This window comes from Sorex fumeus, unplaced genomic scaffold (assembly GCF_029834395.1).
Source record: "Sorex fumeus unplaced genomic scaffold, SorFum_2.1 ptg000063l, whole genome shotgun sequence".
NCBI lineage: Eukaryota > Metazoa > Chordata > Mammalia > Eulipotyphla > Soricidae > Sorex > Sorex fumeus.
The window spans coordinates 49,787,200-49,799,117 of NW_026606120.1; the positions used below are offsets into that span (position 1 = coordinate 49,787,200).

The 11,918-nt window shown below is 56.0% G+C and overlaps 1 protein-coding gene across 1 annotated transcript in view; it reads left to right on the plus strand.

Moving 5' to 3' along the window:
• The window catches only part of NOS2 (nitric oxide synthase 2), a 36,950-nt gene extending 25,333 nt beyond the window's left edge, over positions 1 to 11,617 (plus strand). The window contains exons 18-26 of the mRNA XM_056126511.1: positions 90 to 168; positions 1,415 to 1,596; positions 3,680 to 3,843; positions 5,747 to 5,954; positions 7,435 to 7,522; positions 7,840 to 7,961; positions 8,982 to 9,130; positions 9,759 to 9,953; positions 11,498 to 11,617. Of these exons, the coding sequence (XP_055982486.1) occupies positions 90 to 168; positions 1,415 to 1,596; positions 3,680 to 3,843; positions 5,747 to 5,954; positions 7,435 to 7,522; positions 7,840 to 7,961; positions 8,982 to 9,130; positions 9,759 to 9,953; positions 11,498 to 11,617 (1,307 nt within the window). The remainder of the gene's footprint in view (positions 1 to 89; positions 169 to 1,414; positions 1,597 to 3,679; positions 3,844 to 5,746; positions 5,955 to 7,434; positions 7,523 to 7,839; positions 7,962 to 8,981; positions 9,131 to 9,758; positions 9,954 to 11,497) is intronic.
• Positions 11,618 to 11,918: the final 301 nt, after the last annotated feature.

Sequence of the window (11,918 nt, forward strand, 5' to 3'; positions counted from 1 at the left end):
TCCACGACAGAGCCCTGGAGTCACGGCAAGTAGCGCTGTCTCCAGCCACGCAGAAGAGTCCCTCACCACCTCCCCGGTTTTCCCCGCAGCCCTGAGCAGCGTGCACGCCAAGAACGTGGTGACCATGAGGCTCAAATCTCTGCAGCCCCTCCAAGGCCCGAAATCCAGGTAGGGGAGAGGGAGGGGCTTCCAGAGGTTTCAGGCAGGCCCAGTTTCAGAGAAGGACAGGAAGACCCAGAGCAGAGGGAGAGGAGACCAGTGTCGGTGTGTGTCAGCAGTGAGCACATCCGCAGGACCCGCTTGGTGGATGATCCCCGCACCTTTCTGTCTGGACCGAGTAGGCCACGGACCCCTTCCAGCACAGAATCTCATCCTCTTCTTCATCACTGAACTCAGCCAAAGGGGAGCAGCAGAAACACAAATTCTTTGCGTGTGCTGGGGTGGGGGTGGGAGTGCCCAAGTGTTGCTCAGGGGACCCTGGGTCACTCCTGGTGCTATTCAGACAACTCAACTGGATGGCTTGATGCTCAGGCCCAGCCATGTGGTGCTGGGAGCCTCCAGGGCCATAGCCAGCAGTGCCAGAGGTCTCCAGGACTGTACCCACCCACACTCAGGGACCATGCAATGCTGGGGCTCCAACTGGGTCCCTGTACCAGCAGGCTTTGCAGCCCCCAGATCTACATATTCTCCTGAGATTCTAGACCTGAGCACAGAGCTAGACGCAACCCTTGAGCCCCGCTAGGTATGACCTTCCCCCACCCCCCCACCCAAACCAGAACTTCATGAGAAATTTTGGTGGGGAGTGATAAACCTCACCCAAAGTGAGTGATTATTGGGGATCACCTATAGTTTTCTGTAGATTATCTGTAAGGGGAAGGACTCAACTGCCAGTGCTTAGAGGCTGCTCTAGTGGAGTTTGCCCAGGCCAGGCTGGCAATGATCAGGGAGTTGAGCAACTCTGGAGAGCAAACTCAGGGCCCTACTCCTGAGCTCTTTCCCTGACTTTCTATAGATTTTGTTTCTCTGGGCTGTGCATCCCCATTCAGCAGGAAAACTACTTCTTATTCAAGGAAGAAGAGGGTTGGTGCCAAAGACAAGGGAAACTTGTTCTAACGCCCACATATCTCTGGGTCTGGGGAGTGGAGGTGCTTTCCTTTTGTGTAGTCTGTGGTCAAGCACCTAGGGGTCTGGGGGGGGGGCGGCGCTCAGCCCAACTCTCCCCACAGAGGAACCACAGAGCCCAGTGAGCCCCGGACCCTCCTGCCTGTGTCCAGGCCAGAGACCCACACTCAGGAGTCAGGAAGGAAAGGCCCAGGCCCAGGCTACAGGGCCTATTTCTTGGGTCATGGTCCCCCATGGGGCCCGAGAGAGAGGCCTGGTGGTGCCCCCAGAGGCTCCTTGTCTCCCCCGCCAGCCGCTCCGTCCTCCTGGTGGAACTTTCCTGCAAGGACTGCCCTGGCCTAAGCTACCTGCCTGGAGACCACCTCGGGGTTTTCCCATGCAACCAGCCAGAGCTGGTCCAGGGCATCTTGGAACGCCTGGCAGATGGCCCTGATCCCCACCAACCTGTGAGCCTGGAGACCCTCGACGATAAAGGTGAGCCCTTCCCAGGAGCTTTTCTGAGAGCCCAGCATCTTACCCCGACCCCCCAGCCAGATCCTAACTCGGGAGCAGCTGACTGCTCTGACAGGGTGAGGGGACGAGCAGTGCAATCCTGGAAGAAATTTCTTTGACCCTTCCCAGAGTCAGGGCTTCTGCTTCTTTCTTTTGCTCATCCTACCCTGAGTTTTGTGGATGGACTGGTTCATTTATTGTTCAGACATTTGTTTACTTATTTATTTGTGTTGGGGCCACACCCAGTGGGGTCCAGGGGGTACTCCAATTTCTGTGCTCAGGGCTCCCTCGTGGTGCTGCTCAGGGAACACTGGTGCTAAGGAAAGACCCCAGGCTGCCTTCTGCCTACAGGACACGTGCTCAGCCATTGAGCCTTCTCTCCGGGCACTGCTCCCTGCCTAGGATAGGATCCAGAAAGACAAGGACTTTCACAAGCATGTAGATGATGATGGTAATAGCAGCAGTGAGCATTAGTTGAACAATGACAGACTCGTGCATGTTCTATGCATCAGGTGCCCCATTTGCTGGGTAATGTAATAAAGAAATGCACAAACAGTGCGGAATAGTGAGCACTGAAGGGTAGATCCTGAAACCAGGAGCAGACCCACTAAACCAGACACCTGGCTTCGTCTACCTGTGGAGATGCTAGAGCCTTCCTTGGCGGGTGACAGAGAAAGTCCCAGTGAGGGTTTCCTTCTGATATGGAGGCCTGAGGAGGGGATCCCTACACAGCCTTCACTGCCACTCCTGGCACCAACTGGAGGCAAAAAGGGAGAGCTGTCACTTCCCACGGGCTCATGCAAATTCATCCAAAAGGCCAAGAAGGGGTTAATCCTCCCTGAGTCTCCCCAGCCCCACATGTGTTACCTCCTTGCCTGTCATTTCTTCTTGCTTCCTCCTCCAGCATCTCATTTATCTTCCCTTCACTGGACAATGTGGGGGGGGGGGGGGCAGGGTAGGCCAATGACCAGAAGGGTGTGGCTCCCCTAAGCCCTTGTTTCAGGGAGGCCCAAGGACCTCTTTCTGTGCTCAGGAGTGGACTGTGGGAGCACAGCCCTGGGCCAGTTCTAGGGACAGGAAAGAAACTTATGGATGGGGTCTCCCCACAGACCACCCATGCCTCACTGATGTATGCCCTGAGGAGAGGAAATTGGGGGTCTAAGACATAGTGTGTGGCACTGTCACACAGTTCAGGAGAGAGGAGGGAGCCAGAAACTGGGGTGCAAGGAGCCAGAGAACCCCGTGAGGGGCAGGGGCCTGTCCACGGTCCATCAAGTCTCGGGTATGCATGAAACAAAGGATGCCCATTTTCCCTGGTATTTCCTGAACACTGTCCTGGTGCTCCTCACCCCATCCCTGACGTTGTTCCATTCAGGCAACCCCCACAAGGTCAGGGCAACATCTCAGCCATTTCCCAGAAAGGGAGACCCTGGCACCAAGGGCGGGGGGTCCCCCAGCTGGGGCTGGGGGGAGTGGGGAGCTGGGTCAGAGCCAGTTATGCTGAAGCACTACACTCTGCCTCTGGGGACAGGTGGGGATGTGCCCCTTCACTTAGAACTGACCTGCTGTTCCCCAGGGTCCTCCAGTCATCGACCTTCAATGAGCAACCGGGGGCCTGGGGAGATGACTTAAGGGACTGGAACTTTATCTGTGGGAGCCCCACATTCACCCCCAGAGCCATGTGCAAAAACATAACAAGCGTGGGGCCGGAGTGAGAGCAAGAGTGGGGAGGGTGCTTGAGGCACCAACATCCTGGGAGGTTTAGTTGTTGGGCATCTCTGGTCCATCAGAGGGTGCCCTGAGAAAGCCTGGGTCTGGTCCAGAGGGGGCTTGCACTCCACTGTGGTTGGTCTTGCCAGATCACATCAACATGCTGCCCTTTGGAGGCACCAGACTTCTCTGCACTTCTGAACTCTGCACACCACTGTCCTTTGCAGCTGGCACTTCAGAATCTTCTCTCCTTGTAGCTAAGGGGTAGTGCTTTCCGGCCTAGAGGCCTTTTCAGCCTTTGGGGCCCAGTCACAGTTTTGTTCCTGACAGTCTGACTCCTTCCGCCCCTATTCAGGAAGCTACTGGGTCAGAGACCAGCGGCTACCTCCCTGCTCCCTCAGCCAGGCCCTCACCTGCTTCCTGGACATCACCACGCCCCCCAGCCAACAGCTGCTCCAGAAGCTGGCACTGCTCGCTGCGGCCAAGGAGGAAAGGCAGCAGCTGGAGGAGTTGAGCCAGGTGACAGGGGTGGGGGGGCTAGCGGGGAGGCTGGGGCAGGAGTAGGGTGCAGGCTAAGGAGGGATGCACCCACACTTCCCCATGTGAGACTTACCCAGGCCTGGGTGTGGAGTCAGGCACCCTCGGACCCCATGGCCCCGAGTGTGTTCATTTTGAATGAATTGAATTTTGGAGCATACGCAGGAGGCAACCTGAGCATAGCCCTCAGAACTGGAGCTAGAAGTCCTGGCCACCATGTCCTGCTATCTCTGTGCTCCCCAGAAGAGCAAGCTCAGAATGTCACAAGTGTGGAAGGATAAGACATTGGATGTGTGGGGAGAAGAACATAGAGATATTCATGTGGCGTCTAGAATAATTAGTTTATAATAAGATAACTAGTTGTGATGAGTCTTTTAAAATCAATTTCTTGATTCTATTTCTTTTTTGTGGAGCTGGGGGTTGAACCCAGGTCTTATGCCTGCAAAGCAGGCACTCACATTGAGAAATCCTTCCAGCCCCTAATTCATTAGTTTACTTCAGAGAATGAAGGGATCCAAAGTTACTGTGTGTAGTTTTCCTGACATCATCCTTGCTAACCACATGGATTTCATCCACTACCATTATGTACCAGGGGCTGTTCTGTAAAAAACCCCAGCACAAATTCTGTGTATATGTGTGTGTGTGTGTGTGATAGTGGTGTGGTGTGTTTGGGACACACATGTCGCTGCTCAGGGGTTACTCCTGGTTCTGCATTCAGGAATAACTGCTAGTAGTGTGTTTAAGGGACCATATGGGATGCCAGGGTCTGAGCCTGGGTTGACTGCATGCAAGGCAAATGCCTTACCTGCTGTACTATCTCTGCAGCCCCACAAATTTTCTCTTTTCAGAGTAACAGTATCCCTGTTAGGTATGCAACATTGGCCTCCATTCACAAGAACATTAAGTGTTGTGTGAGTATTCTTTCGATCAGAGGTGCAGAGTCAAGACACGCAAGAGGAATGTAGAGAGCACGGAGGGCCAAGGCATCCATCTGGCTCGAGGCAAAGAGCGACTGTCAGAGGCCTCCTTTTATTCTATTTTTTTTATCAGTTACATCCTAATGACTTCATCACAGAGAAAGAATCACTAACGAGAGTACAAACAGTTATAGGATGAGCATTCATCAAAAGAACATCAGGGTATACATTGTCTTGTCAAAGCTACGTTGTCAAAGCTATGTTGCAATTTAGGATATGTGCTGTCAAAGCAAGCACATATGAAAGCTATGTTATAATGATTAAAACATCAGAGGAAGATATGGAGCTAGACACATAGGCTCTACAGATCATGTCCCCACATTCTTGTGGTCGGTTACACATAGGGCAAAGAGAAGGCTCATACTGATACTTGAAGGTCAATCCAGGTTAAGGATGTGTAAGAGAAGGGGAAACTGCTGCCTTGGACTGCCAAGATAAGGTATGACCAGGCGGGTGTATGAGAGCATGCTGTACTTCTCCAGATCATCGGATTCATAAATCTTAGCTTGTCCACTTAATGTAAAAGTAGGGCCTTGGTTCTGCTTCCTGCTTGCAGGGCAGGGCCCAGGGCTCTTCCTAATGTCCTGGCTTAGCACCAACAACTAAGTATTTTGACGCAAATCCCTGTGAATTAGGATGTCCGGACCAGATCTGAACTCGGGATTCTGTGATCCCTGGGCCTTGCGCTTAAGTGGATTGCAATTAAGATCTGATTTCTGTTCAGGAGAGGTGAATGTTGAAGGTTTAAGCGCATGAGTGAGTCATCAGATGGCTTCCTGCCCAGTTTGCTCAGTGTCAGCACCCTGGACAGCGGCCGGGGCTGCGCGCCTGTCCGGGCGCAGAGCGGCTGGGAAGGGGGAGTGGATCGCCACATCCTGTGCGCCCCTCACACCCTCCCCGACTTTCAGCCCTCAGAGTACAGCAAGTGGAAGCTCGCCCACAGCCCCACGTTCCTGGAGGTACTGGGGGCGTTCCCGTCCGTGCGGGTGTCCGCCACCTTTGTGCTCTCGCAGCTCCCGCTGCTGAAAGCCCGCTACTACTCCATCAGCTCTGCAGCCGCGCACGTGCCCTGTGAGCTCCACCTGACCGTGGCCGTTCTCACGTACCGCACCCAAGGTGAGGCGGCGCCAGGCGGGCTCCCCCGGGGTGGAAACATGTGACTCGGGTGTGAGCAGGGCGCTGAGCACACCTGGGTCGCTGCTTTATGGGGAGGCTGGAGATGCCCCTGGGGGAGGAAGTGGGTGCAGAGGTCATGCTCAGTGTTAGTAAGTGAGGAACCCGATCAGACTCGTCGTTCTGCGGGGCAGCGCATGCCCGCGAGGAATATTGTTCAAGGATTGGGGTCGCCTGTGTGGTGCTGGGCATGGCACCCGGTCATCTGGCACCCAGCAGTGTTTCCTGTTTGGAGCCTGGTGCATGTAAGGCAAGACCTCTGGCCCTGAACCCCTATCCCACCCTGAGTCTTGGCCTCCCTGCTGAAGTTCTTTTATGTTGTTTGAGGGCTGCACATAAGCTTGCAGTGGGATTTGGGGGCTCCTCCTGGTATGGTGAGACTCTGCAGTGCTCGGGGGACCACGTGGTCCTAGGGATCATTGCACGGTCCTTTGCAAAGCACACACTCTAGCCCATTTGGGCTATCTCCCCCTATTTAAGTTCTGCGTCCCTCTTGATTCCAGGATATTTGAATGAAGTGGGCTGGGCAGAGTTTGATCTCAGAGAAGCTGAGAGGCTTTGAGGCATCCTCCTAGTTCAGCCCTAGTTTGGGGTGACTCCAGTGGAGACAGTTCCTCCCCTCACATCTCAGCAGGGCCAGTCCTGCCTCCTGAGCTTCTCTCCCAGTGGCCCGTGGTGCATGCCTCAAGTGTAGCTGTGGAGGATCAAGCCCCGGCCTGACCTCTCTCTCTCTGTCTCGACGAGAAGATTCTCACAGACATAGGAGAGCAAAACCGAACTGACCACACTTCTCAGTTCAAATGGAGGGACTGGTGGGGAGGGACTGTGTTCCAGAGAAAGCCGGGGTTCCACAAACCAAGGAGGGCTGTGGGGGGAGACAGTGAGGAATGGGAGCAGACAGAGTGCTCAGGAGTGCTGTGACTCCTGGGTCTCTGCCCGCAGAGGTTGTCCCTACAGGTCCACTCTGAGGGCCACTCCTGGAAATGCTTGAACAGGCCCCTGGTCAGAGACAGGCATGCAAGCTGTTTCCCAGGGGCTGTCGGCAGCTCAGTGGCTGGGTCCGGGTCCCTTTCTCCCTGACATTCTATTTCAGACCAGAGAAGGGCCTTATTTGCACATCCTTGACACAGCTCTGGGTCTAGGCAGTTGATCTCAGGACCAGGGCTGGAGAGCAAGTTCAGGGGACCAGGCGCTTGCTTTGCAGGCACCAACCCAGGCACCACATATAGTCTCCCAGGTCCTGCTAGGAGTGATCTCTAAGTGCAGAGGCAGGAGTAAGGCCAAAAGCCCTCAGGATGTGACCCAAAAAGCAAAACGAAAATTAATGGACTGGAAGAGAAACAGCCCCTTCTAAAAGGCAATGGAGGCACCACTCAAGGTGCCACCAGGGGGCGCTGTTGCTCAGGCGCTGTCGTCCTTGCAGCCGGCCAGGGTCCCCTGCATCATGGCGTCTGCAGTACGTGGCTCAGCAGCCTGAAGGCTGGAGACCCAGTGCCCTGCTTTCTGCAAAGGTAACCCCCCTCGACTTGCCCCCTGGAAGGCCCTCTGACCCTGGGGAGTTGTTGGTGAAAGAGAGGGATCTGGAGGTTGCTGTTTCTGACCAGTGGCTTAGAGTTGCACTGACCTCTCTCCCCCTGGCTATTACGGGCCCACCCACCTACCCACAGAGAGAGCAGACAGCAGTGAGCGGGAGGGGCCTGGGAACCAGGAGGCCTGGCCCTTTTCCAGGGCAAGGGTGGTGTGGCCCGCAGGAAATTAGATGTCTTGACACCCTAACACCATGTGACCCCACCCTGGCCTCATGGCTCCATCATTCTGTCCCGGTCAGTGCCAACAACTTCCAGCTACCCCAGGACCCCTCTCAACCTTGCATCCTTGTCGGGCCTGGCACGGGCATCGCCCCCTTTCGCAGTTTCTGGCAACAGCGGCTCTATGAAGCTGAACACAAAGGTGAGGGGAGTTCCCAGGGTTCTGAGTAGGGGGAGAGGTGTCCTGGGGGAAGAGAGGGGCCATGTGGCCAGCATGATCTGCCAGGAGAGTAGCCCTACCCATAGGCCTTCCCTGGTCCCCATCAGGGCCTCAGCCTGTGTAGGCCCACAGGGTCAGCATCACTGTCCTCCTGTCAACAGGGCATTTTCCAGGCGGCCACGGTGCAGAGAAGAGCCTCACTCCGATGGCTGGGAAATAGCTGAGGCCTAATGCGCAGGCTTCACATGCAAGACCCTCAGATTCTATTCCCAGCCACCAGTGATCTCTCAGCGCTGCTGGGAATGATTCCCAGGCACTGTTGGGTGTAGCCCCAGATTTATTATTTATTTACTTTTGTTTTGGGGGCCACACTTAGCATTGCTTATGAGACCATATGGGATGCCCAGGATCAGACCCAGGTTAGCCAGGTGCAAGGTGAGAGTCCTACCTGCTGTACTACTGCTCTGCCTCTGTGATCCAAAAACTGTAAAGAAAGAAAAAGCAAAGCCTCGCTTTTGACCTCCAGTGCGCTGGCTAGAATCCCACTTCTGTATGCAACCGTGCTGAATTCATCTGAATATCCGAGGCTTCCTCTTAGCCATGAAAATGGGGACAGTTCTGGGGCTTAAAATGAGAATTGAGGGGCCAGAGCGATAGTACAGCAGGTACAGTGTTTACCTTGCATGCAGCTGACCCAGGTTCGGTCCCTGGCATCCCATATGGTCCCCTGAGCATTGCCAGTAGTGATTCCTGAGTGCAGGGCCAGGAGTAACCCCAGAGCACTGCCTGGTGTGACCCAAAAATGAGAGAGAGAGAAGAGGGTGGGGGGAGGGAGAGAGAGAGGTGTGGGGAGGGAGAGAGAGAGGTGGGGGCTGGAGAGAGAGAGAGAGGTGGGGGAGGGAGAGAGTAGATAATTGAACCAGCAGCTCATCCAGCCTGGCCCCATGGCCCGCCCCCGTGGTGGCCACTCTGCTCACTGCAGCCCTCTGGGTTTTCTGGCAGGGCTCCAGGGTGGTCGCCTGACCCTGGTGTTTGGATGCCGCCACCCAGACCAGGACCACCTCTATCGAGAGGAGATGCTGGAGATGGTCCGAAAGGGGGTGCTGCATGAGGTGCACACAGCCTACTCACGCCTGCCTGGCCAGCCCAAGGTAAACGCGGCCAAAAGCGGGTGGCATGTTAGAAGCTGACTCAGCTCTAAGATGAAGGCAGAAGCCTTGAGGTCATGCTTCTTCCTTCTTCTTTTCCAGGAGAAGCAAATGGGGGATCACATGCTGAGTTAATCCCCAGCGGCCCTGGGGTTCATGAATGCCAGGGAAGAGGTGGTCTAGGCCGGCTTATGCTCAAAATGACTGGGGACAGCTGCTGCCCACCAAGGAACCTGACCCCAGGGGACACTACACCCCCCACACACTAGGAGCCAGGGGGATTGGGACCTGATCTGGGTTCATTCTGTGTGAACCTATCCCTTAGCGTTCCTCTCAGAACTTGGGGTCTCACGTGGCGCAGAAGCCACAGTCCCAGAGGAAGGGACTCTGGGGGTACCCACAGCTGCTGGCCTGCGAGGGTTCCATTTCCCCATGGAGGAGGAGGGCCTCACGCCCCCCGGGGAGTGGTCGGTCGAACCCCTCCTTGATGCTTGGTGAAGCCCCTGGGTGCAGCTGGCACCCGCCTCTCCTCCAGGAGTGCCCAGGCAGGGAGTGTGTGCTCCCAGCCCCTCACTGTCCCCGTAGACCCGAGCCGGCTACAGGGGCTGTGCCCATGCTCTCCCGGTTTCAGGTCTATGTGCAGGACGTCCTGCGACAGCGGCTGGCAGGTGAGGTGCTCCGCGTGCTACTTGAGGAGCGAGGACACATCTACGTCTGCGGGGATGTGCGCATGGCCCGCGACGTGGGCCTCACCTTGAGGCAGCTGGTGGCCGGCGCCCTGGGCCTGAGTGAGGAGCAGGTGGAGGATTATTTCTTCCAACTCAAGGTATGGCAGCTGCTGTGGGCTCTGAGATGCAGGTGCGAGGCACAGAGTGGGGAGCCCGGAGGGGGTGGGAGGTAGAGTCAGGCTTACAGCAGCCTTGGGTCCCAAAGGGGAGGTATTCGTGCCCCAGCTGTGTGCCCCATCCCCATGGAAGGGGCAGCTGAAGGAGACCCAGCCTTTGTGCCGCTCAGCTGCGTCACCAAGCAGAGTCCCCTGAGCACCCTGCTTTCAGAACACCCCTGTGCAGCCCACCGACCCAGAGAGGGCAGGCAGGGCCCAGGGAGGGGTCAGCAGTAGAGCACTGGTCTTGCCTGTGTGAGACCCTGAGTTCGACTCTCAGCACAGAGAAAACAGCCAACTAAGAGGGCATGGCTGCGGGCAGCAGGGCAGGAAGGCCACCTCCTCCCTCTGACTGGCACTCTCGTATCATGCCATCAGCCCAGCAGCAGTGACACAGACCCGCCTCTCACTGGCCCTCTGAAGAGCTTCACAGAGTTGTTCTGGAGACTTTATAGAAGGTGGGGGGGGGACATCTTCCCCCCCTCCCCGTTTTACAGAGAGGGAGGCCCCCACATGCTGTTCACAGTAATGAGAATGTGGGTCTGAGGTCGAGCATGGGGGTCTGGGGTTGGCGTGCTTCGGGGGTTTCTGAGCCCTGGTGGACCCCAAGGATGCAGCACTGCTGGGCTCCATTCATGCCACTGAGCAGTTACTGCGCCCCCTAGTGACAGGGGCTCAGCAGTCACTAAACAGGCAAGGACAGATGAAAGCTGGAGGTAGGGGATGAAGCAGGGAACAGGATGGAGAATTAAGGGGGCATTTTCATCAGGGTGGTCAAGGCTGGTATCACTGAGAAAGCTTGGAAGATACTGATGGTGAGGCAGAGGCCTGCGGTGTTCAAGGAAAGAGTGGGGGCTGGGTGAGGGGAGTAGCACATGGGGGCCGCGGGGTGGGACCCGATGCACACGTACATCAGTGGGACAGCAAGGTCCCAGGTGACACCCTAGCTGAGATCCATGCGTTAGAGCAATATGACATCACAGAAATCACAGGTTGGGCTGGGGAAATTGTACGGGGGTTATAGTGTTTGCCTTGCACACAGCTGACCTGGGTTTGAATCCTGGGCACTCCTGAGGGTCCCCTGAGCCCCACCAGGACTGATCGCCACCAGGACTTATTTCTGAGCAGTTGGTTAGTGACTTCCAGTATAAAAGTGACAAGGTCGAGTGGAACAAAGGCGAGGACACAGCTCTGCTCCATGGCTTCTCTGCCATCCAATGCCATGACCCCCTCAGGACTGGGTGGCATCTCCCCAACATTTGCCTCTTTACCCCGGAGGCTGCTGCAGGCACTTGTCTGTCGGAAGTATGGGGCAAGATTTAGGCGCCCAGCAGAGCACATGATCTGAGCCAGACCCCAGCAACAGCCAAGCTGGTCAGTGGGGGGGCTCCTCCTGCATGACTATGGGACCCCGGTGATTCAGCCAGATGAACCTCACAGGGGACAGGCCAGTGGGCCCACTTAGTGGGATGTGTTTTGCCTTGCAGAGCCAGGAGCGTTACCATGAGGATATCTTTGGTGCTGTGCTTCCCCGTGGGCAGAGGAAGGACGAGGCCATAGAGCAGCCCAGCAACCCCAGAGCTCCAGTCACCAGCACAAGAAGTTGAAAGTGCGGGCACTGATATACCCACCTTTCCAGTGCGATTCTCTGCCATCTCTGCACCAGGGTGGTGGAGGGAGAGTGTAGTTGAAGTCTCAGATCCTATTTCCCCAAACACTTTACTTGACCTGCTACCAAGTAGCAGCCTGGAACGATGGAGCACCGCGTCTTTCTTATGTCCATCCTGCCCTGGAGAACAGAAACTGGGACCCCCCTGGATGCCTCAGAGATAAACTGCAAGACTGCCTGGGCAAGTGGCTACAGAGGAAGTGTCTTCTGATTACATCGCTTCATGTGGCCATTAGGGG